Genomic DNA, 26,015 nt, shown 5'->3' with positions numbered 1-26,015 from the left:
GTTGGGCCTCATCTGTGCAGTGAAGAGCATCGGGTTCACGTCTGGATCAACCTGCGTAACTTTGGGTTTCACCCTAAATTCCTAAAAATGCACAAGGTCTGGGAGCCCCTCTACCGAGAACAACCCCTGCCAAATAACCTGTTCTATGGGAACACAAGGAGTACGTATACTGCCACAATCCTGATTATGTACTGGAGGAATTTGACCTATGCCTAATTTCCACAGTGGAACTCCTGGATCTACACAGATGACTCATGCTATGCCTTAGTGACAGGTGGTGGTATCACCAGGGTTTGAATCCATGACGGTCTCGGTCAGGGTAGGATATTGGGTTCTTTTGCCAACAGTAATTACTTTGTTGTACTTTACCACAAAGTAATTACTTCAAATATTTTAAGGGAATTTTGGAGTAAGGGGTGAAAAGGGTGTGGGGAGGGGTTTAGGGTAGGGGATGTTACAAAGGGGGGTGATGGAGGGGACCCCTAAATTGAAATAAAAAAAGATACATTAGAAGACCAGAGCTGTCCTTCCTACCCAAAACAAAGCCTTCCAAGGTTCAGACCATCTGAGTTTTCTGCACCAAGTGGGTTAGGCTGATACCCAATAATCTGGAGAGGAGTCTTTTGAAGATGGATGTCTGTCTAGTATAAAACGGTACCTTATACTGAGCAAGGCTTCCACCCGAGCTCCAAATAAGGTGTCCAGTTTAGGCGCCTTGATGGACTCTCATTAAATGCTTCTTACGAGGAAGATACGTCCTACTCAAATTGTCCTTTGGTGTGAAGTCCTGAGATTAGGAAGTGTATCTAAAGGATCTGGAAGAGATCAAGATGCCACTCTAGGACTAAAGGGATGATTATGCACTATGAAAGCAAGAAAAAAGGCTACCTATACTGTCTGCATACCATCCAGATGTTAGGCTAGCTTTACTTATAAAGCGCACTATCACCAAAGGTATCTTGGTGCTGAAAGGATGAGCAGGACTGACAACATGAAGACAGCGACCAAACCGAAGGTAAAACCAAGGTTTTTAAAGAAAGTCTGAACTCTAAGTGATTAAAATAAAGTTCCATAATTTTGCAGCTACAATAGAGAATGCTCGGCCGCCAGTTCTTTGATCTAAACTGAGAACCTGTAATAAATATTTGTCTCGAGACCTTAGACACATACCAGGAGAATAATGCAGAAATTTGGATTGCAAATACTCTGCACCTTGCCCATAAAAAGCTTGATGTACATAGCAGAGATTTGAAGGCAACCGGTTTACCTGAACAGTGAGCCAATGTAAATGACAAAGAACTGAAGAAATATGGGACCCAAAAGGAGTGCCACTCAGAATTTGAAGCTGAAGACTAACCGATATGTGGGCTGCGCAAGGTAAAGTGAATTACAGTAGTCTATTCTACTCTGTACCAGTGCCGCCACCACCGTAGCATATAATGCTTCTCGGGAGGAAAGGCAGAATTTTTGGATGAAAGTAACGCAATTGGCATACCGTGCTGATCTGAGCCGCCTTAGTAAGAGAAGAGGCAATCTTTACCCCACGATCCTTGACCACAGGAACCGGAACAGGGAAGGAACCAAGTGAAGGACAAAAATGCAGGAGACCACAATGATATTGCATCGTAATCAGATGATTATGAAAGCCTCTTGGTGGTTCAAACTAAGTGTCTGAATAAGGAGTTACCACATTGCTATACCTACGCTGGCACCAACAGTAGAATAGTTACTTCAAGCCCAACTGCATAATGAAATTGGGCATGCAAGGAAGTGTCCTTTTTTAAAAAACCTTCCTTTTCATCATCTGGCTTCTAAGCAATATAAAAGCACAAGATTCAGCACATCTGTTCTTAAGAGAGCATCCCACCCCAGATTCTGGTGATGACTATGGTGAAAAGGTGTTCTTACCACTTTGCTGCATATGTAACCATCTCTGGACTGGCAAGGAAAGAATATGGAAGTCCTGGGGAAGAAGGTATCCTACTGCCTTAGTGGGGTCCTTGCCGGAAAAGCCTAATCTCCCTGAACCTCCTAGTCTGAGTAAGAATTGGGAGATTCCTTTAGGGAAAATGGTGTTACAGAAATCCCACTTTGGTGACATCTTGGAGTTCATGAGAACGCCTCCAGCTACACTCCCTTAACCACCGGTCAGCAACCTGCTCTTTGACTGTGGTTGAAACAGTGCAGCATATTCCAAGGCTACAACGAGGTAGATTCTAGATCAGATACTTCCTGGTTCAGCAGACACAATGGTGGCAGATCCTGGGCCACAGAAACCTGAACAAATGCATCATGAAGCAAAATGAAGTTGGAAGGATGCATAGTTGTATATCAGTTCACGAAGCCCACAGGAAACCAAAATGGTCCATTGTGGGGCAATTATTAACAGTTTGAGGTACCTAGCACCTGTGATCGCACAGGTAGAGTGACTGCACCCATAGCTAGATGACTGGTCAAATGGCATGAACTTCATCAAGCACAAGAGGCCATGCTGATCACCCTGAGAGTGCTGTCCGATCCTGGATTCTCATGAACCTAGTGGTTCATCGTACATAAATCGCATCTTTTCTGGGGGTCAGAGCTGGAGAGTGGCAGCCCAGTGGATCGTCAAATACACCTCTTCATGGCCAGGAATTGAAATAAAGGACCTATTGAATTCTCAGGCTGTCTTTGTTATGAACACAAGGGCAGTATACTTGGGTCTGTGAAGGTGCAAAGCACGTGTTAGCCAGTCAATATCAAAGGATTCATTATCTTTTGTTACTCAACAATTTCCATTACAAGATTAGCTTTTTCATGCAAAATAATTGTTACTTCTTGTTCTATATAGAAAAATGTTTTAGGAATATTTGATCTGAAGAACAGTCATTTAACTCCAGAGTTGTTAATCCAACTCCCAACTTTACTTGATTTGTAAAGCACTTTAAAGCAACAATACATTTTTACAAATTGTTTAACTTAAAACTGTAAATTGTGTAATGAACAAGAATTCATTTTATTGCTTGATAGGAATTTTTATGAGGGCGCATTCCATAGTCACACGAGGGTGTTGTTGATAATCCACAATTTGGTTGCATTGCTTCTTGGTGTATGGTCTGAGACTAGACTTGAATGCTTTGCCTTGCTTACCTTTTACTTGGTGGATTGTGGAAAAGGTGTGCACCATTGATGGAAATAGTGATGCATTACGTTACCAGTGAGTAACATTTTGGGATAGTCTAAAAGGGTAGTGATGTCCGTTGACGAAAATATTCAGGGAAGCACATTAGCGTTTAGTGTTTTCTGGTCATGGGGGGGTTACGGGGGGTTGACATGTTTGTAAGAGTGCTCGTAAACTGATTAAACCCAAAAATAATGCGTGCGCTTATAGGTAAAGGGGTTGTCAAATTTTAGGTAGAATTGCACAATTTGCAGTAATTTTCTGTGGGCCTGTGTTGAAAGAAAATCCAACGGCTTGCCTCCGGTTGTTTGCAGTCAAGCTGTGAAGGATTAGGGTGAGCAGGCAGGTTTCCAGCTAAGGAGAACAGTGCAAGTACTTTGGAATTACCTCTCCGGACCCAAGAGAGATTAACCAGGTGCTGGGAATCCTTAGAGCTGGTGTGCTAGCTGCAGTTTTACCTACATTGCTGTTCTCACTGAGGCTGCAAGCCCAGTGGTTCAAGAGCAGATAAGATGCTTTAGCAGTTGCTGATTTGTTGCAGGTGAGTCAGTCTCTGATATAAGGTTAGCATGAGTGGCCACACATGCTTTTCCAATGAGACCCGGAGTCCTGAGGTGAGGTACCACTGTGCCCATCATGTAAGTAAAGGGAGCTCTGGTGTTCCTCTTTCTGGCCCGGGGTGAGGTCTGGAGCCAACATATTCCAGCTGTATCGTACTGTTGGATCATAGAATGCTGGAGCAGAGCTTTTATTCCTTGGGGCGAGTCCTTTTAGCTCCTTCAAAGGTCCATCAGACACTAATTTCCTGCATCAGGTCAGACATGGTCATGGCTGCCCTCAGTTCCCAACCTGGAGTCCCAGGAAAGCCATGCTTACCCGTAAACAACCACGTTCTGAAAGCCGAAGGTTGAGGGCAATTTACCCAGTGAGAAGGTGCAGAGGATGAAGTGGGCCCAGGACTAATGGTTCAGGGATTTCAATTGGAAAGGGTGTGGGTGGAGGAGGTGTTGGACCACTCCTTGTATCCTTATGAACTCTGCGATAGGAGGCAACGCAGTAAAGTAGGTGTCATTGAAGCCTTGGTAGGATGGAGTTTGGAGGAGAGTGGGATGATCCAGTGTTGACAGCCAGGCTGCGGAGAGATTCACGAAAATTTAGCAAAGTTGAGCATTGTGGTTAGAAGGTTGGAGATGTGGGAGAGCAGTTTCAATGGAGTGTTGATTACTAAATCCTGGTTGGAGCGATTGCATACTGGGTCTTTGAATGAATATTGAATAAAGGGGCAGGTGGGAGACTGGAATGTGGTGGGAGATGGCGTCTGCTCTGGGTTTCTTTAATATGGAGAGGACTGCAGGTCCTTTATAGCATGCTGGGGACAATGCCTGTTGCGAGTGATTGAAGAGGTGGGCTGGCTGAGGGCAGGATGGGTACGAGTTCAGTGGGAGAGAAGTGAAATCTTTAGAAAAGGGTAGGGATGTCGGGAGGTGGGCAGACTAACGAGGTAGACCAGATGTCCTGTTTTGGTGTGAGTGTTGGAGTTTTATGTTAGGACTGAAGACTCGCTCTTGGATGTACATGGCTCCAATTCCTAGGTTTGGCCTGAACTACGCAAGATTTGGTAGCAATGGACGAGCAGCCAGGTTTAGTCTAGGGAGGAGAAGGGAAGTAAAAAGACCTCCGGGCACACCTATAGTCAAGAATACACAGTTTTATAAAATATGGTTATTATAAATACTAAGGCATCTAACACAATCTTAGAATCACAGGTAAGTAAACCTATTCTCATAAGACATTTAAACATTACTCAAGGTAATATACTTTAGATGAATACAGATAAGTAGTCAGTAGCAAATCAATTCTTGTAACCAACATTAAGTAACCCAACACAGATACGATAAGTAATGTTAGGCAGTCTACACTTCCAACTCTATCTAGGGATAAAAGTCTCAGAGGAGGCACTAGGGAATTGGGGCCCCTCGATAGCAACACAAAGGAAGGCAGACATGGTAAAAAATAGCAGGTTTCTTCTGTGTTGCAGGGAAGTAAAATGTTTAGTTAAGTGGTCGGGGAGGGCAGGTCCCCTGAAGGATTGTAGACCAAAGGACCAATGTCCTTCGGCCTGGGAGATCGTAGTTTGCTTGACCACACAATGTATCTCAAAGCTCAGGCTGATTCAGAACAGCAAGCACCCAGGTAAGTACCTGGGAGCAAAAATACCTTTTCATGAAGAAAGTCCAGGTCACCAGTGTTTCCGCAGGTGAGGCGACAGGAGCTCCTGTTCAGATTCTTGGCCAGACTGTTTGCTTCTTTGGATGGGACGCCCAGCAGACTATCTACACAATACTGGCTCATTGAGACTCGACCCAGGCTTTGGTTCAGTGACTGCTGTGACCCAGCAGCCTTCTCCATTTCCCAACCCCCAAATTGGAAGGGCAGACGCCTGAGAGCAGGAAAGAGACACTATAAGTCCAGCAGGGTTCCCGGTTTCAGCAGAAATAGCACTTCAGGAGACTATGCACAGCAAATTGATCCAGGTCCCAGGGTATTTGGGAATTACAGCCCAGAACGGTCGCAGATCTTTGAAGGATGGCTCAAAATTCTGGTTGTCTCGAGTCTGGTTAGGCCTACTAATCCAGGGAAGGAAGTAGTCCGGTCTGGATCTTCCCTGTCGATCGGAAGATTAAGTTAGAGCAGCAGTGGTCAATCGGCAGTCACTGGCGGTCGCTGGACATGGCTGCAGACGTCCTTCCTCGGATTCTTCGTTCCATGGGTCTTATCTCTTTTGCTGGTCCAGGACTCTCAACCTTTATGCAGGAAAAACAGCTGGAACATCCAATCCCCATTCAACCCTTGCATGCAAATCTGGGGGCTTGCTTGTCCAAAAAGACAGCCAGCCTCCCAGTTCGAACTGGATCCATGCAGCCACACTGCAGGACAGACCAGGGGAGTTTCGGTCACCTACCCTACTTCCTGTCCTTTCAGGCACTCGGAGAGCCAAAATAACTATTACGATCTTCCAGACCTAGCTACGTAGAAGGATCAAGAAAAGGAAAAGTCATCGAGAGTTGCCGAAAAAAGACTGGCACCATTTTTATACAATGGTGGCCCATGTCCCTTACCGCAGCTGCAACAGCAGCCTGCATCTTAAGTTTCACTAAAAATGGGTAGAAAATATCCACTGCCACCAGCCGCTCAGTTGAACTTGTCACTGCAACTAAGGGATACATTGTGTTCCCTCAGCACTGGGCAAGGGAAGATAGCCCACGGTCTGTGGGATGGGAAGAGACAGGTGGAGAGGTTTGGCTACCCAGACATTGTCATCGCCCTGTGTGGTGGTGACTGATGCCAGGTAATGTCTCTGAAGCGTTGTATAATCGCCAAATAAAATGTCACATATCCAATTGCTGCCATCATATGCCAAGTGTATCCTCCTATGCTCCAGTAATGCCAGTTAATTATTTATGCAGGGTTCAGTCACTGTATGTAAAGTTCAGCTTTCCATTTGCTGTAGTCCTCTTGTGCATGCTGAATTTGTCGAGCACTATAGCCACAAGAGACCTCTTGGTCGCCATCGCTGGTGATACCCTTTGGGACCATTGATTGAGAGAAAAGGTCTAAAACCTTGTAAAAAGACACAATGTCTTCAGTTTCCTTTTTATAGATTAGTAACTGGGATGTTTCTCTCAAATGATCCAGTAATGACAGCAAATGTTCCTTTTAAAATGCATGTTAAATAATTTCTAAATGTCTGAAGTTTTTTTTTTGTTCGGTTATACATCCCCAATGTGCTTTTAGCATGGTTTACTTTTTTAAATGAATAAATATTTGGAGTGCCCCCAAACCTCCATAAAGTTTTCTTTGCATCCTTTCATGCGTGGGTGGGTCATACCTCTAATTTAAAAAAACAATCTGGGCCCCAGCAACCCGGCCAATTATAGGCCCATCACCACGGTGCCATACTTGCTTAAAATCCTCGATCGTGCAGCCTATCTCCAAATCCAGGATTATCTCGAGCGCAACAATCTACTTGGGCTCAGACAGTCTGGCTTCCGCCCTAGGCACGGCACAGAGACAGAGCTATTCGATCTAAAAACCCAAATCGAGGACCTCAAAGACAAAGGCAAACTGGCGCTCCTGCTTCTCCTTGATCTTTCAGCAGCCTTTGATTTGGTCGACCACCAAATCCTCTTGTCACCATCTCAAAATCGCCGCCCACTTTTCTGACGCAGCTGCATCTTGGATCAGCTCGTTCCTGGCTAACAGAACCATGAGGGTTTTCTTCCCACTAGCTGCAGCTGATCCAGCCCATGTCCCGTGTGGAGTCCCACAAGGATCCTGTGTATCCCCTACACTATATAACGTGTTTACCAAACCTCTTTGATATCCTTGACTATCTGGGTGTCTCCTACACTAATTATGTGGATGACACCCAGATACTCATCCCTATCACTGGTGATTACGTAACCGACTCCAAATCTCTTAATACAGTCTATACCGTCATCCAAGCTTGGATGGCTAATCATGGGCTCTGCCTTAATGACGGAAAAACAGAGTTAATCATCCTAGACTCACAAACAAAACATACTATCTTGACCCTAATTACAAGTCCTTCTCTGTTGACGGGACTGATATCAAAGTTGCCAATGTTACCAAAACGCTAGGAATTTACCTAGACTCCACTCTGTCCCTTAATCGTCAAATTAAGGCAGTTGTCTCTGCATCATCTTACACCTGCAAATTGATTACAGCCTGCCGACCCCTCTTGACACCGGACAACTGCCTGATACTCGCCAGAACCCTCATCCTATCAGAAATTGACTACTGCAACGCCCTCTACTTAGGGACCAGCCAAAGAAACCTCGACAAACTCCAGATCACGCAAAACAATGCCGTAAGGGCAGCACTCAACATACCTAGACGGTGTCACACCTCTAGTACGAGATGTAACATCCAATGGTTACCTAACTCGCACCGCATATCACTCAAATCTTTGGTACTTGCCCACAAGGCACAGAACCATGTTGCTCCTGCCTATCTAGTAGCTCGATTCGCACAACACACAGCCACCAGACCGTTGAGATCCGCCCAGGTAAACACATTGAACATCCCCAACTTCAAACTCAAATCTGCGGGAGGGTCGAGCTTCCCTGTCCTGGCAGTCCAGCTTTGGAACTCCCTTCCCAATGGCCTAAGGAACATTCCGCACTGTCACGCCTTTAAAGCCAAAACTAAACTTTGGTTACTTGAACAAGATGCATCAGCATCCTCCTCGGAATCTGTCAACTGTTAGTGCAACTCGATTGCTTCTGTAAGTGCACAACCTGTTTGTAATATATTCTGACCTTGTTGTAAATATCTGGTAACTTGTAACTGCACACTGTTTTACATACTGCTGTAAATTGTAACCTAACTCTGTTGTAAATATAACCTGTAACGATGTATTCTTTTCCCCCTGTGTAACTTCCCTGTAACCTAAAACATGCGCCCGCAAGCCCTTGGGCAAGGTGCGCAATAAAAATAAAATAAATACAAATATTAGTGTACTAGTATACTAGTAATACTAGCCTTACTAGTGCTACTTGCCAGATGTACTTTAAAATCCACTAGTTTGAACCAAAGTTCCTTTGGGGAGAAACGCCAGGCCCCTCCTCATGGGGGTGTAGGGGTTCACAAACGCTACTAATTTTAGTGCCCACAAAATTACTGTTCTGGAAGAGTATGTACCCCCGACATTAGTCTCTTGTAATACAACAATATGTGCCAGTGCAGAATTCCAAGGAGAATACCCCAACTTCTTACCTCCACCCAAGAGGTGGAGGTAAAACCTATAAACTCTCCTGATTTTTTTTTTTTTTTTTTTTTTTTTTTTGTTTAATTTTTTTTAACCTGTGTAGCTGTACAGGATGGAAGCAAACTGCTCTCCTTCAATATAGGGGAAAAATGTTTTTTCTGTTTGGACATGGGAAACATTTGCTACTAACCAGGTTTACAAAGTCACTCCCCTACCTCCATTCTCCACGTGCACACAGCACGCCATTTCTCATTGGTCAAGGACGAGAGCACATTTTGAGACCCGATTAGGATATTGTAAGGGGATGAAAAAATGGTAATTTCTGATGCCCACCTACACCATGTAATGCATAAAAAGATCCGATGTTACCCTTTTGTCAGTTGAAAATAATTTACAATAGCCGTATGATCCACTATCATACATAAAATATTTCCATCCATGATATGAGGATGGGAAAGTGTTATACTTACTCTGGACTCAGCAGGTGCAGGAATACTGAATAATCAAGCTGTGAGGAAATCTAGTTACTCTTGGGTTAAATTGTTACAGAAAGGGAGACGCCCAATGGCTCATCCTCCGGCACTCCCAGCTCCTGTGGAACACTCTCCTCACTCACCCAACATTCTCTTGAGGTATTGCTCATTCACCAACATTCTACAACTAGACATGGTGGACCAGTGAGAGCAGCACAACAGTTGTATACATACTACTCTCACCCAGTTAGAACTCTCCTCCCTCTTTGATAACACGCACACATCCAAACCAGACATGGCAACACTTGCAAGGGAGGAGCAAGGCCAACCAGGGAAAGGCTGTTTGCTCCATCTGTAGAGGGTAAAGATTGAGATGCACCCCTGTCCATGCCTGGTGGCCAGCCACACTAACCCATCCAGCCATATCCAATAGGGTAGTACACCCAATGCCACTACCAAAAAAACTGCTAGAGGCTAAAAAGAAAGGGCATTGGCAAGCCAAGAATGCCTCGAGGTATGGAAGCCTGGCAGGAAATCTAAAAGTAGCCTCACAGTGCTAGGGCAGAGCAAACTTTCCTTTTACACACACGTACACTGGCCCTCGATTATCCCGGATCGCTACCAAAGCCCTACTAGGAAGAGGCTAACCATCACTGAGATGACATTCATGCAGAGCTCCCGACAGGGCAACCCATTGCTACATACATGCCCAGATCTGCCACACCTGTACCAGGACTCCCACACCTGCCCATAATTAATACAAGAAACCGGGGACAACCAATCCAAACTAACCGGTTCCCTGCCATAATGGTAACTTGAATGTCCTCCAGCTTTCTATCCAAAAACAGTCAAACTAAAATGGCCAAGCAAAAGATCAATACATGCTCCTCAATAAGTAAGCTTGCCTAGAAGGATATACACCATAAAAAGCACACCTTTTTTCATTTAGAGTATGAATGTCTGACACAATCAATGGCACAAATTGGAGAACACTGAAGGAAAGCTGTGTTGATTCCCTTAGCAAAAACGATGTAAAGCCAGATCAAGAACTAAATTGAAAACTGTCAGTTTAAGCAAAAGCGTTCATCTGAAAAATTGTGTGGCTCATCAAAAGCTGGAGGGCATATCTTAAACGGCCTCATTAAGTTGAGTACAAAGATACTTTTAACTATATGGGCAGAAAATATTTTGTGAATTTCAAACTGCCAATTGCATATAAGAGCCCCTAAAATAAAGTATGGGCCCAGTTTTTGAGACTATGGTACAATGTTCCTCACGTCTTGTTTGATCCAGCATTGTCTTATTTGTAAAAACCTATATTCTTGCCCTGTAATGCACAGATCCATAATGTCTCGCTCTTTGCTGTGCCAGTCCCTATCGCTGCATTCTCCCCTCTTACTCCTTCGGCAGGGCTCGTATGCCCTACTGCTGACTTGCTCTGAAGGGGTTGGTCCCAGCTTTCAACCCTCACTCTTCTTTACTCCCTTCATGACCCAGAAAGGGTGGGACCCGCTTCACCCATCCATTTCCCCCAATCCAATGCTGCCACCACTCACCACCTCCTGCTCACCCTCGCCTCTTACACTCCCCCTCCAGGGGCTGCTGCATCCCCTTCCTTCTTCCATTCCGTGACTTGCATTTGTATGCCTACTGTGCCTTTCTTCCAATTTCTCTTTTCTGTACTTCAGGCGTGCATTTATTTTATTTGACATTTGTATAATGCCCAAACCCGGGGGGTATTGCAACATTCATTACATAGCAGAATAGTTACAGAACAGACTTGGTTATTACCACAATTTGAAAAGACATATTAACAGGAAATTTGCAAGTGCAGGATACGAGTTGCTTTGTTAGACTGTGTTGGTTATTCATACTTATTGAAAGCCATGTTTTACACTTTTTTTATACACCTGATACAATTGCTCATTTCTGATGTTTGGGAGGGAGTATAAAAGGGAGGGTGCAGTGACCCTGAGGCTGCTGCCGCCTGCCCTTTTGCTTTTGAAGCAGGGGTTGGGGGGTGAGCAAGGAAATACTGGTGTTAGATCTGAGGACTCTTCCTCCTTGTTTTATGGTCAGTGAGTCAATGAGGTAAATCGGTGCTACTTTATAGATGCATTTGTGTTTGAAGGAGAGATTTGAATTCAATCCGTGCTTTTACTGGAAGCCAGTGGGCCTCTTCTGGTGTTTCAGATGTGGTCGGCACGCTTGCGTCCCAGTGCGCTCTGAGCGATTTGTTCTGGAGCAATTGTAGTTTTGCTAGGTTAGTGGCCGAGGTGCCCATTAGGAGCACGTTGCAGTTATCTAATTTGAATAGGATTAGTGCACGTGCTAGGATTAGTGCACGTGCTAGTGTTAGACAGTTAGCAGGAGTAAAAAAATGGTCTGCTCAGTGAGATGAGCCAGGAGGTGTAGGCTTTATGTTTTGTCATTGTCAAATCGGCCTCGAGATGTACACCAAGGGTCTTTACGCTTTTTAGACTGGGATGGTGGTGCCATCAATGCAGATGGAGAAGGCTGGGTCAAGGGTTTTTAGGCGGTAGGGAGAGCCGACCATGAGGAGCTCAGTTTTCTCATAATTCAGGCACAAGATGTGTGGCCATCCAATTTTGTATGGTGCTGTAGATCGAATTTATGATGTCGTGTGAGAAGTTGCCCGGGATGGGAAGGAGTATTTGGGCATCATGTGCGAAGTTGGTGTAGATTACACCTAGGGAGTCCAGGAGATCAAATGGAGGCTTGGTGTAGGGGTTGTATAGTTTTGGTAAGAGACAGGACCCCTGCGGTACGCCAAGGGTGCTGGAATAGGGTCAGCGGCTGCTTCCCCTATGAATAATCTAGTGGTCCGGTCGTTGAGGAATGAATGTATCCAGGCGGTGGCTTCTGTGGAGAAGTGGTAGTGTTGGCGGAGATGTTGGCAAAGTTTATTGTGGTTGACTAGATCGAAGGCCACAGAGAAGTCTAGGAGAAGAATGCAGAAATGGGTGGAATACCAGATATCCATTTGGATTTTGAGGTCTAGGAGTGCCGTTTCTGTACTATGTTTAGGACAAGCCTGATTGCCAAGTAAGTGGTTTGCCTCAAGGAAGTTCTGCACTTGTAGGTAGGCCAATTTGTCCAGGATTATGAGTAAAAATTGGACTTTAGTGATTGGCCGGTAGTTGGTTGGTATAGAGGGTCAAGAGCGGGGTTCTTTAAGAGGGGGGTGATCCATGTAGATTTGATGTTGTAAGGCACTTCATTGGTGTGGAAGTAGGTGTTGACAACTCATTCTGATGGGGGTGGGGGGGCGGCAAGAGCGTGAGCAGAGAGTTTGACTATATGAGCTGGGCATACATCCCCTTTGCAGTTAGAAGATTATAAGGCTTCAGGGTGAGGATGGCTGAGAGCACTTCCTCTAACGAGACTGCCTTGAAGCTGAAGGGAGGAGGAGGGGGGAGGAGGGGGGTTGAAGGCCTTAGCCGGTATGTTGTGGGAGATGGCAGAGGATGCTTTGGTGGATCGATTGGCTTTCTTGATGCTGAGTTTAGTTTGCAGTGTGGTGATTATTTGGTAAAGCGCTCTGGAGTTGGATCCAACATTATTGATGCGCTCATTAAATATGATGGCTTTGGTGGTAACAGCTGTTTAGTAGTTACAGATTGCCGTGGTGAGGGTGGAGCAGGTGTCGGTGGAGGGCTTCTTTTTGTGAAGGTGTTCGAAGGTGCTTTTTATTGCTGCACAGGGAGATGAGGTCTTCGTTAAATCAGCTATTGAATGTTCTTCTGGGTTTGGGAGTTTTGGCCCGAAGAGGGGCGTGTGTGTCCATGGTGGCAAGGAGACAATTGTGATATCGGTTTGGCAAGGTTGGTGAGGTTGAGGTTAGCCCACGGGGGACCTAATGACAGAAGCGATCAGTGTGAGTTTCATGGAACCGTGAGTAAATTGCTGGTGCTTATTACCAATATGGCGTTCTCCTCTTACTCTTGCATCCCGTCCCCTTTCCTCCATATTGCATGGGCGTCCCTTCCAAGGGACGTGAGACAGAACCTTTTTCACCAGAAAAAAACATTCTTCGTCTTTAAATGAAAAGGTGCGCCGGAATGCGGCCCTTTTCTGCGTCAACGGGATGATTTCACCAGCGCTCCTGGGTTTGGCTTCGGCCATGTAATACCACACGCTCTTTCCCGAATTCTTCTTCTACCTTTTTTGCCATTCAGGTACTCTGTCCTCTGGCGTCACGCTCTTCTCCGGCGCATGTTGACTTCAGCGGGCTTCAGCAGGTGTCCTGCCTGCGAGGGGCTCTTCCCTATGTTTGACCCCCCACGCTCTTTGCCTTTGCTGCCTTGGCCCTGACCACGGCTGGCAAGGTTGTACCGCTTGCGATGCACTGACTCCACGCGCACTGAAGAACATGCTAACTAGAAAGATTGCCTCCAAAGGACTTGAAACACTTTGTCAAGCAGAGATTGAGGCCCAAAGGTGGGCTGCTATTTTCCATTGCACCCCGTAAGGGCGACTCCTTCCTGAGGAAACGCCCAAGCGGGAGGAGCCTCTTGGGTTCTACTACCAGCACACGCACCAAGGCTAATCCAGTGGCCGGCCTCATGGCCGACTGGTCATCGGAGCCTTCCAAAATCAGTGCGCAGGGACCACAAGTTTCTTTTACTGGGTGTACACCCGAGGGGTAACGCCCTGGTACCGGCTCATTGTCCGAGGGAGCACTTGCACGCAGCACTACCGGCAACAATGCCGAGGGCAACACGCCTTCCAGACCGGAGGTGCAGGGTAGGCCTCATGCTCCACAACCAAAAGTCCTGGAGGATGCCGGGCCGAAGAAGCCAGGCACTACGACTTCGGCACGTGGCACGCAGCTCGACAAAATGGCTGGCGTGCCAAAAGACATGGGTGCTCGTCCACCCGCCTGCTCTGTTCCTAGGAGTGGCATCGAAAGAGTTTCAAGGTGGGGACTAGTGCCAACCAGGCACGTGGCCTACAGTTTAACAATCAGCAGCGCAGGGCAGGTTACCCTTCTACCTAGACAGTGTGCTGCAGCCCCCAGCAGGAGGTTCTTGGCACTGATTTAAACCTCCCAGATGGGGCCGTCCTATGGGATGCTGTGACTCCACCGGCCCCCATAGTCATTCCTCCCATGGCTCCGGAACCACAGGCCCCCGCTTCCCCTGTCAGCTCCTCCGATTACGGCTCCCCTGCCTCCCACAGTACAGGTGGCTCCACACCAGCCTCCGGCTCCTCAGCCCACGCGCCCATCACTCCGCCACCTGCTCCGGAACAGCCGGACACTCTGGTGGACACAGATGAGGAGGATGACCCTGACACGCCATTGTCAGCGAAGGCCTTCCACGACAGGCTTGCAGGTTTGGCAGAATATTTGGGCCTTCCTCTACCTGGGGTAGAGCAGCCCGATGGGGGGGGGGGGGGGGGAGAGGGAGGGGACCCTGGCAGAAGTCCTCCCCCTACGATACCCCCCCCCCTTCCAAGACTGGTATCCTGATGCAGAAAGACGTTGTGGCTATGGCCAAGAAGGGGTGGCTGAAGCCACACTCTGCATCGAGGTGCAGATTTACAGGTTGGGCCAAGTGTAGACAGATGGAGGGGGGGGGGGTACTCTCTAGTTATCAACAAATCCCCAGCCACATTCTTCAGTGATCGCTGCAGCGTCACTCTACTCTAAGCCTCAGCCACCTCATCCTCGGCGCTGCTGGGCAAGGAGGAGAAGATCTTGGAGCCGTACTGGAAGAAGCTGTACTCTAACGCCTCCCTAGACCCGTGTCAGGCCAACAAGCCGCTAAACCGAGGTTGTGGTGGGAAATGGCAGACTTCCTTCGGAATTTACGGTGCAGAGCCAGGAAAGCTTCAAGGATGGTCTAGGAAAATCCAGGCTGGTAGCGCAGGACTTTATGGAGTCCACAGTGGCCCACATCGATACCTCTTGCAGGGCCATCTGTATCGCCACGGACATGAGAAGGACAGCTTGGCTTCGCTACTAAGTTTGGACCAGACGTCCAGGATCGCATATTGGACCTTCCGTTGGGGGGTGGGGCGGAGTGACCTCTTCCACTCTACCACTGACGAGGAATTTGATAAAAAGAACAGCTTGCAGACTGCAAAGTCTTTTTCCTGACGAAGGCCGCGCCCAAGCATGTACGGACACCCAGTCGCATCTACGCTCCGACAAGGGGAGGACGTTTGCTGGGTTCCGGGGATTCCAGGAACAGAGGTTGAGACATCCTGACTGCTCGCCAAGTCGGCACTGGCGCAAGCAACAAAAAGTGGGAGGGGGGGGTGGAGCAAGGGCTTCTTCCAGTCCCCCTCCTCAGCAGCAGCCTCGGATGGTAAAAAGGCATGGCACGTCCCTTCGGGTTCACGTGTCTCCAGTGGGTGGCAGGCTTGCCTCTCATGTGCATTTATGGTGCCGGAACTTTAAGGACCCCTGGATCCTCTGTAGTATCCAAGGGTAACCCTCTAGCGATACCCCTCCTCCCCTCCACTCCCACAGATTGGGACGGCAACTCTGTTGGCGTTGATACGGTTGCTGGTTGAGAGCCAAGCCTTGGAAGAAGTGCCAGCCTCCCAGAACGGCTTATGCTTCTATTCCTGGATTTCTGCCATACAAAAGGCGAACCAGGCTTGTCTGAGAGTTGTGTTGGACCTATCCACCCTCAACCTCTCCCTCCCTCTTCAGAAATTCAAGATATTTATGCCAGCACTCATTGCGGAGACGCTAGACAAGGGAGACTGGATGTGCTCCCTGGATCTGAAGGACGCCTACTTGCACGTCCCGATTTGGCAACCTCCTCGCTCCTTCCTACACTTCAGGATCCTGGGCTGTCATTTCCAGTACAAGGTGCTACCCTTTGGCCTCAATTTAGCCCCCAGAGTATTTACCAGACTCGTGAATTCAGTGGCAGCCCTCCTCGGGGCCACCATGTCTAGCCGTACCTGGACGACTGGCTCGTCAGGGCGAGATCCCCAGAGTGGGGTTACACACACGTCCTCTGCGCTTATGAACACTCTCCACGACCTGGGGTTCACTATCAACCTCAAGCTGTCTCAGATGCGGACCACGCCCTTCCTGGGCCTCATCTGGAATACAATCTCAGAGAAGGATTTTCCCTTGGAGGACAAGATTACAGCCCTCAACAGGGCTGCGACGCACTTTCCTTACCAGAGCAGTGACCTCGGCCTGGTGGTACCAACACCTACTGGGCGTCCTGGTAGTGGTCCTCCTGCCCGTGCCACACACGAGGCTCCGGATGAGGAGACTACAGCTGCACTTTGCAGCCTCATGGAATCGGGAGAGGGGCTCCCAAGCAGAGCTGGTCAGCATACCTCCTTCTCTCCACTCGGACCTCACGTGGTGGTCCAGGGACTGTAACCTATGGATGGGCAGGTCCTTCCGGCAGCCTCCCCCGCAAGCAACCACCACTACGGACTCCTCCCTAGAGCGCTGGGGAGCCACTCTGGACAGCCACACCGTCCATGGGGTCTGGACCCGGCAGTAGTCGGACATCAACTGGCTGGAGCTCATGGCCATTTGGCTAGCCCTCAGAGCCTTCCTTCTGCCCATTGGGGGCAAGACCGTCCTTATCCAGACCGACAACTCCACCAGCATGTACCATGTCAACAAGCAGGGGGATACCAGGTCCCTTCCGCTGTTCAGCCTAGCGGTCAGCATGTGAGACTAGGCCCTCGAAAATATCTACCTCATGGCCGTCCACCTCCCGGGGGGAGTCCAACTTGGCTATTGAACTACCAGGTGCTGCAGGGGGCTTTCAACACTTGGGGCCACCTTCTGGTGGATCGATTTGCCTCCTGGAAGAACAGGTAGGGGGCTGGTCCCTGGCTCCCTGGGAGACGCATTGCAGATTTAATGGGAAAGCATGACCGCATATGCCTTTCCTCCCACACCCTTGACCCCCGGGGTACTCTGCAAGATGATGAAAGCTTGTCACCTCAGCATCATCTTGATAGCTCATTGGTGGTCAGCGAGACTGGTTCTCAGAACTGCTCAGCCTCACGGACAGGCCACCCGTTCACCTCCTGCTGGGTCCGACTTCTCTCCTGTCCCAGCAAGGGGGCAGGGTCCTCCACCCTGCGCCTCAGAAGTTGGCCCTCGCATTGCGTTTCCTGAGCATATCCCCCTCAAGCACCTGAGCATCTCACTGGCCAACCTGGAGATCATTCAAAGGCACCAGGAGCAAGGCTACCAGGAGCCAATATAAAAGCAAATGGAGCAGGTTCCGTCACTGGGCGGACTCTAAGGAGATGGATCCCCTTACGTGCACGCTGGGTGACGTGCTCTCCTCTGCGCACCTAGTGCACTCAGGCGTTCAGGTAGACACATGTTGCACTTACATTGCAGCCGCAGGGGCCTACAGAAATTCGGAGGAGGTAGTCTTCTCCTCCTCCAACCAGAGTGTCAAACATCTGGCGGGATGGTTAAGGATTTACCCGCCCATGAAGAGGCCACACCCTGTGTGGGACCTCAATGTGGTGTTGGGCGCATTGGCGCACAAACCATTCGAGCCAATGGCGTCTGTGGACATCAGGCTGGTCACCATTAAGACTGCTTTGCTGGTGGGACTCTCCTCCGCTTGCAGATTCAGAGTGATCCAGGCTCTGGTGGCCTCAGAACCTCACGGGGACAAGGTGGTCCTGCGGATTCACTCCGCGTATCGCCCCAATGTACCCTCATGCCTTTCATCTAAACGAGGAAATAATCTTCCCTACGTTCTTCGCTGACCCCCAAGGACGAAGCTCAGGGAGTCTTGTGCTGTCTGGATGTCAGACACGCTCTGAAATTCTATCTGGACAGGACCAAGGGCTTCCGCAAGTCGGGCACACTTTTTGTCACCTTTTGGGGGCTCCAGACTGGTTATCAGGCATTCAAGGCCTCTATTGCACGGTGGATGGTTGCCGCCATCAGAGGCCCATGAAGGGCAGCACAAGCCACTGCAAGCCAACATGCACGCTCATGCGGTCAGAGCCAAGGCCAGGGCCCCCCTAATAACGACACAAGTATTAGGCGATGCTAATTGTTGATGCGTCAATAGGGACTGAAGAGTGGCGCCGGTTGGCGAAGTCAGGATAGCGCATGCTCCCAGGGCTGCAACCCGCGCGCCTCTAAATTTAAAGATGAAGGTTTTTTCTGGTGAAAAAGATTCTGTCTCCCGTCCCTTGGAAGGGTTGCCCATGCAGTATGGAGGAAAGGGGACTAAGTTGGTCACTACGGTGAGTAACTCCTAATTTATTTAGGATGGTGATGGAGGCGGGGTTGGTTAAGTGAAAGTGAATGATGAAATGGTCGGACCAGTTGCTTTCATTGATAGCAGTGATGTCAACCGTGCCGTTGGACGTGATCAGCCAGTCAAGCGTGCGTCCTTTGTAGTGGGTGGGGGCGTTGATAAGTTGTGTGAAGCTCATGTCTTCCCGTGCAAGGGAGAGGGCAGTTGCTTTGTTGTCTGTCGTGTCCTTAAAGCCCAAGTTGATATTGCCTAGGATAATCTATTTAGTGGAGGGTTTAAGGAATGGGGTGACCAGTAAAGGAATGTCCAGTTCCGGATGGCTGGAATTATTGGATTGGCGATAAACAAGGAAAATGTTGATGGTGGTTTTAGGATTGATAGCTAGTTTGGTTAGAAGTATTTCACAGCCTGGTGTGATGGGGATAGGGCAAGCTCTGAGCTGGAGATGAGAGCTACTCTGCCACCATTGGCTGATCGCCCTGAGGATGGTATAGTTGGTTGGATAGATAGGGTGAGTAGTGGGCCCAATCCCCCCAGAGCCAAGATTCAGTGATGGCAAAGAAGTCAAGTTGGTGTTCAAGTATGAGGTTGTGGATGGCGATGGCATGGGCTCCCAGGGAGCGGACATTTAGTAGGGTGCCTTTGAGATCATATAGTTGCTCAGGTGGTGGTTGCTTGAGGGTTCATTGTGGTTGGGGGAGGGGGGTGCTTAAGTGTCCAGTTTGTCTTTTGTGGGTATGAGGGTATGGTTGTTCTGGTTCGAAGTCTTGCCTGTCTAGGTTAACCCAGTCAGGGTCGTGTTGCACCAAGGTTCTCAAAGGGGGGGTTGGGGGATGATGGCTCGCTGTGGTTTTGGTGGGCTAGTCTATTTCCAAGCCTAGCAAGGCGATGGATTCCTAGACAGGGTATGGATCCTGGGTGGGAGGGGTGCTGGTGGAGTGGTTGTGTGGGAGGAATGGGGTAGGGCAGGGGGAGTGGTCATGGGAGTGGCCAAGGGATGTGTCGGACTGTGGAGTGGTGGTATGCCAGGTGAACTAGGTAGGCAATGAGGCGGGTAGTTGGTAATGTGACAATCTTGCTGCTGTACGCACACGGGCATATGGTTTCAGTGAAAACTGATGGTGCATTCATATTGCATCACAGTAAAGACCTGCAATGCAATTGCAGCACAGTAATTGCAACACGCTAAAGACTAGTGGCATAATGGACCCCGACATTAACATTTAGTTGTCTGCTGTACGATGCTCCCGATAATTGAATAGGTTCTAAAAGACACGTCTGCATAATGATCATACAAAATATGTACATGTTTGTTTTTTCCTCTTTCTTTTAAACTTGTATGTTTTTTCTTTGCAAAGTAGAACCGTACAAATAGCTACTGCTTAGGGTTTTGCAAGAAAAAGCACACTGCTGTAGAACAAAATATGAACTACAGATAAATACTGACTGTGAAATGAGCCTGTAGCATCTTAGTAACCCACATTTCCCTGATTCTTATTTCTTGTGCCTCATACTCATTTTCACTAGGGCCAAGCCTGAAGACCCTTCATTGCTGGACGATCCTAGAATCAAGGAAATTGCAGTGAAGCACAAGAAAACATCTGCTCAGGTACCTGACAAACGTGCAAGGCATAGATGTGGGGGGATAAATAGTTCAGTTGCAAGCTACCAGTGAGGCTGAAAATGATCTGCACATTTAGGTTTTTTGTATTAGTTCCACGGCTCAACAGAAAAGAGGGAGTGTTTTGGGGGGTTTGGCAAAGGGGGCGAGGGGGGCTAATACACTTTTAAAAAACATTTATTATGCTGTGTTCTAGTATTTGTGATTTCCCCACTCAAAGGTTTGACTTATTTGCAGTCTGAATTTTGTTTTGCATATGGGAGGTTCACTTTTTGTGCAGGCTACTGGCAATGCCTCTTTCTTTTTACATGGTGGCACTGTCACCATCGATTTACTACGAGGTGCACTTGCCTCATTTGTATGGATAGTAGCCAAAATTCAACATAGCTTTATCAACCCATGTGTGTCTTGGGTTGATACAGCTATGAAAAAAGGAGAGACTTGTGGGATGGTTTTGGAGGATTAGTGCGACATGGTCTATGAATAGTAATGTGGTTTCTTAGTGAAGTCGTAACCACCTGTCACAGCGCTTCCGGGCAAAAAGAGTGAACCCACTACACTCTCGATATGTACGGTATAAAGATGCCACCACGCTTTCTGCGCCAGTTTTCATATGTTCTTTAATTCTCTAGTCAAGAGTTCTTGATGCAAAAATGCTTAATCATAACATGTGTCCAGTGTGTTTAACACGTGTTTCGACCTGTGGCCTGCTTCAGAACTAACTAGTGTACACAAATTAATTGTTCATTCTGAACATAAACACCAAATCGAAATTATTCAAGTCAAAAACAGTTAATCATGTGCCAATAGTTCAATCGATGTTATCCATTTGCAATGATAAATAGACACATCACATATATTGTAATGATGAAAGTAAAAAATGGTAGTGCATTGAATGTACATTGCACAATTTCAAAAAAGACAGAGATTAGAGGGGTTGGACCAGGTAGGATATGTTGGGTAAAAGAGCAAACGCAAAACGGACAAAATATTAAGAAAAAAATAGAAAATCAATAGGGAAACTTATAATCACATATTAGAACATCTTTATAGAATCCTCTGTTTAACTCATCTAAACATCAATTCGTATTCCTATGTACCATTCATTACCTAGTCGGAGTTCTTTATTCAGAAATGCTTAATCATAACTGGTGTCCAATGAGTTTCACTTAGTATGAAATACCTGTTATTCAAATGGCCCATGCATGTAATCGTTGTTACTAAGCTAACATGATTTGTTGATATGACAATGGCTTCTTAGCCTGTAAGTGGTGCTGCCATACATAGTCCTGTTGATCTGTAAGGTGTAGTAAACCAAGGTTGTTACTCACCACTTTGGTTATTAGAGGAACCACCTTCGATCAATGGCACAATCGTTCATTCAATTTTCAGGTGTGAATCACCTTGTCTGCAATTGATATCAAGAGAAGAAATTGCTACTCACGTTGCGCTATGTGACTCTAATTGAATAATGTTTATGCATGGCATTTTGTGCCGTTTCATACTCGCTCAATCAGATGTTGAGCTCTCCCACATTTACATGCAACTATCACTTGTTTGTATTGCAAGTCAATAGCCCTTAGGTAATGTTGGGATTCTGTACTGTGGTGCCATTGGAAAAGCTGTTTTTATCATATAGTTATGATTAAGCATTTTTGAGTCAAGAACTCTAACTAGAGATTTAAAGAACATATGAAAACTGGCGCACAAAGCGTGGTGGAATCTCTTTATACGGTTTATAAAGCTATGTATAAAGTAACACTGCCCTGTACATTTCCTGGAGCGAAATGCTTGCATTTGGGCTATTTTGCATTGCTGAAGTGGCTCTGAACTGGAGGTCAACTGCCAGCATTTTCTAATCCACCATTGCGTTGCTGATATATCTGAGGCTTGTGGAATCTGCTTAGATCACATGCTGTGCGTAGGCCCACATCTAGTGGAAGCTGCAGAGCATTAGTTGTTTTCGAACCTCAAATGGACGTCGACGGGGCGTGCCAGTAATACTATCCCTAGTGTGACGTTCACTGTACCCATGATCCCTCACGCGTGTAGATCGCTCAGATTGTTTTTTTCCCGCCATACTAGACGGACGCTTGTAGCGTTTCGGCGTAAAGCCATTGACTTTTCATAATTAATGATTAATATTTCTTTCTATCCTTTGCCCGACCTCCAAAACACCACGGCGCTGAAGACAGACAGACAGACTGCCTGTCGGAGACCACTGCGACGGTCCATTCGGCCTTGGAAGGACTCCCCGGGCCTCGGCCCAGACAGTAGGGAGCGAGGGGGGAGGCCATTTTAGGATGCATATACTCTTACTAAACTTTGTTCGCCCAGCTGCCATAACCTTAACATATCATTATGGAAAATGCACCCGAAGTGTAACCGCAAATTGCCATGGTTAGACAAACACTTAGTTTGTAATTTGTGTCTTCCAAGAGACCAGTTTGTAATTTGTCTTCCAAGAGACCACGTCGAAACGTCTTGTCGAGCGTGCAGGCTCTTCAAGCCGAAGACGTTAAAAGACCGCTCCACGAAACGCTGGGCCCACTACGCCAGGCACCTCAAGGCCCTGGACGTGGAAGGTGCCTACAGCGATGGCAGCGACTCCGTCCTCTCGGACGGCTAAGGCAACTGAGTAGCTTCAGCTACTCAAGCGCCGACCCTGTAGGACAGGCCGGTAGCCATGTTGTGGGGACTTCACCCGGCGGCAGTAGCGCTACAAAGAATCGCACCACTGAACACATAAGCCCAAGTCGAGACTCGACACATGGGTCGACTGATGGACACCAAAGAAAAGGTCCACCGAATCCCGGTCCTCTGGGCAATCTCGATCGGGGTCACCACACGACCGTGCCCTACCGTCGAAAGACGGCAAAGGTGTTGCTCGAAAATCAACCCCTGAAGGTTGATCGTCTGAGGACGAGACATTGGCCCTACCCGCAACTGAGATTCGACGCTCGGCGTCGGATAACGGGACAGGCCCCAAGAAGTCAGTAAAACACTCCAGGTGGTGGGGAAACGCCACAAAAAGACCTCTAAAACCCCTCATAAGGACAAGAGCCCTCCAAGGCTGAAGACTCTAGCACTAAAGTGGTACCACCCACTGATTAGGACTTCATTCCTAGTTCTAAAGAATGGTCTTCTCAAGATATCGTGAGTAATGAGAAGAATGACCTTTATGGCAAATTTTACGAGGAAAACCCTGATTATTTTCAGAGTTTCCACTCAACACCCCCCCCCCCCCCCCCCCCCCCCCCCCCAACCTTGGCCCCCTCTGGCTCAAAGGCCACTGCGTTATATACTTAACCCCCTCTAAGAAATCTCGTTCAGATGTAACTTTTCATAGTACAGTCATAGATCTATATGACCCTGAATCAGACCAAGAAGATCTCTCCTTTGTAGAGGCATCTGACCCTCAACTTAAGGATGCAGAGGACCCTTATTATGGGGATGACGAGGACCCAGAAGCAGACCAAGAGGCTAACATTTACTCCATAGATTCCCTCCTTAACCAGGGCACTCCAGTGGTCGATTTCCCCCATTGATAACCAACCTCTACTCAAAGAAGCATTAGCCAAGGCAGCTGAACACTTTCAGATCGACACACAGGAGGTACAGGAGGATAGAGACTTTGCAGAGCAAATCCTGGGTGACAAAATGACAGTGGCCCAATTTATCCTGCTACTAAAATCAGTGCAACAAAGGATTAAGCCATCCTTGGAAGCCCCTAATCGCACACCGGCTGTAAACCCACGTGTGGAGAAATTATTCAGACCCGCCCCATCAGATCCATTATATATTAGAGGGCAGTTAAACTCCAGACCCCTTAGTTGTGATCACGACTAGAAAGAGAGCAGGCACTCCCCTCACTTCATCCAAGGCTCAACCAGATAAAGAGAGCAAAAAAATTCTATGCCATGGGCAGAACGGTTGCATACTCTGCGGCACATCCAACTCGGATAGCGAATAATGCCACACTCTTGGCTAGTTATAACTGCCACAAGTGGGGGCGATGTCTGCTTTACTTTAGTCTCCCCCAGAGCCACTCGGCTCACAACTAGCACAAGTGGCTGCAGACGGGAGGGCGGTGTCTAGCTGCCTCCTCAAATCTAATTTTGTCGCGGGAGACTATGCCGGTAGTCATTGCAGAGGGGACCGTTATTAAGATGCATGCATGGCTGCGCCAGTCAGGTTTTAGACCGGAAACTCGGGCCACTCTCAAACATGCCAGTGGAACCTAACGTGCCCTTCGGTAAAGCCGCTGAAGACTCACTTAAAACAGCGAAGGATGAGTATGACGCTCTTAAATCGTTAGGTCAACTCGCTGACAAACCTGGAGAGAGAGGGAATGGTCATTTTCGCAGCTTTAGAAGCCAACAATCTCAACGAGGATGCAGCTACAATCCGGGCCAAAGTTTCTCCTGGGGAAATTATCAGGGCCAATCCTTCTGAGGACAACGCAGAGGTCGGTGTCTGGGCAGAGGCCCTGCTTGAGGTGGCACACCACCTCAAAGCAAGTGATGTTCCGCTCCAGGTGCCCTCCTATGCTTCTCCGGGAGGTTGCATTTCCAACTCACCCACGCATGGGAAGGAATCATCTCAGACAGATGGGTGCTGTCTCCATTAGCAGGGGGCTACTGTATAGAACTACAACGTCCCCGCAACCACCCCCCCCCCCCCCCCCCACACGACAGTAAATCCACTCACAAGAACATCAGTGGATCCTTCTAGAAGAAATAACCACACTTCTATTAAGGGACGCCATAGAAGTTGTCCCAGTTAACCAGGTAAACAGGGGTATTTATTCAACTTACTTCCTTGTGCCAAAGAAAGATCTAACAATGTGCCCAGTATTAGATTTGCAAACAAGTATGTCAAGCCACAAAAGTTCTGCATGACTATGCTACAAGAGGTAATCCCTCTTATAAAAAGGGGATTACATGGCAACACTGGATATGAATGATTCCTTTCAATTTTCCCAGCACAAAGAAGATTCTTGCATTTCAAGATGGTGAACAAGCACTACCAATTCAAGGTGCTGCCCTTTGGAATAGCCTCAGCTCCAAGGGTATTCACAAAGGTACTGGCGGTGGTGGCAGCACACCTGTGCAGGGAGGCAATCCCAGTATACCCTTACCTGGACGACTCGCTTATAACGGAGGAATCGCCCTGGATTTAAAGACAAAACATTCAGAGAACAATCCACCTCCTCTTTCAACTGGGCTTCTCAATCAACGAGTAATAGTCAAGCCTAGTGCTAAACACTTAAAAACGGTTCCTATGAGCTGTCTTAAACACCTAGAGGACGGGTTAGTCTTTCCATCAGAGGTAAGAGTACAACATTTGTTACTGCAGATGCCTCATCAGGCCAGCCGCTAGATAAGGGTGCGCAAAGCTATGCGTTTAATGGGCATAATGGCATCTTGTATTTACCTGGTTCCTCTCGCGCCTGCGACCCATGCAGGAGTGGTTGGTGAAACAGTGGTCTCAGGCAAGTGGGACGATCTAGTGGTCGTTTCTCTAACACTTGTACAAAATCTTCGCTAGTGGACAAGAGAGAATCTAAAGAAAGGGAAACCTTTTTACGATCCGGAGGTACAGGCAGTGGTCACGTCAGACTCCTCACTGGCCAGATGGGGGTGGAGGGGGGCTCACTACCTTCACCACTCGGCTCAGTGTCGGTGGCCTCACACTGTAGCTCAGAACCACATCAATGTGC

The 26,015-nt window shown here is 47.8% G+C and overlaps 1 protein-coding gene across 1 annotated transcript in view; it reads left to right on the top strand.

Annotated features, from left to right (window-relative positions):
* Nucleotides 1-26,015, top strand: part of LOC138513720 (aldo-keto reductase family 1 member B1-like) — a 332,321-nt gene that overhangs the window by 150,260 nt on the left and 156,046 nt on the right. The window contains exon 7 of the mRNA XM_069628798.1: nucleotides 20,200-20,281. Within this exon, the coding sequence (XP_069484899.1) occupies nucleotides 20,200-20,281 (82 nt within the window). The remainder of the gene's footprint in view (nucleotides 1-20,199; nucleotides 20,282-26,015) is intronic.

The sequence above is a fragment of the Ambystoma mexicanum genome, chromosome 12, assembly GCF_040938575.1.
Source record: "Ambystoma mexicanum isolate Mex_15411 chromosome 12, UKY_AmexF1_1, whole genome shotgun sequence".
Classification (NCBI taxonomy): Eukaryota; Metazoa; Chordata; class Amphibia; order Caudata; family Ambystomatidae; genus Ambystoma; species Ambystoma mexicanum.
This window is presented reverse-complemented; position numbering and strand designations above follow the sequence as displayed.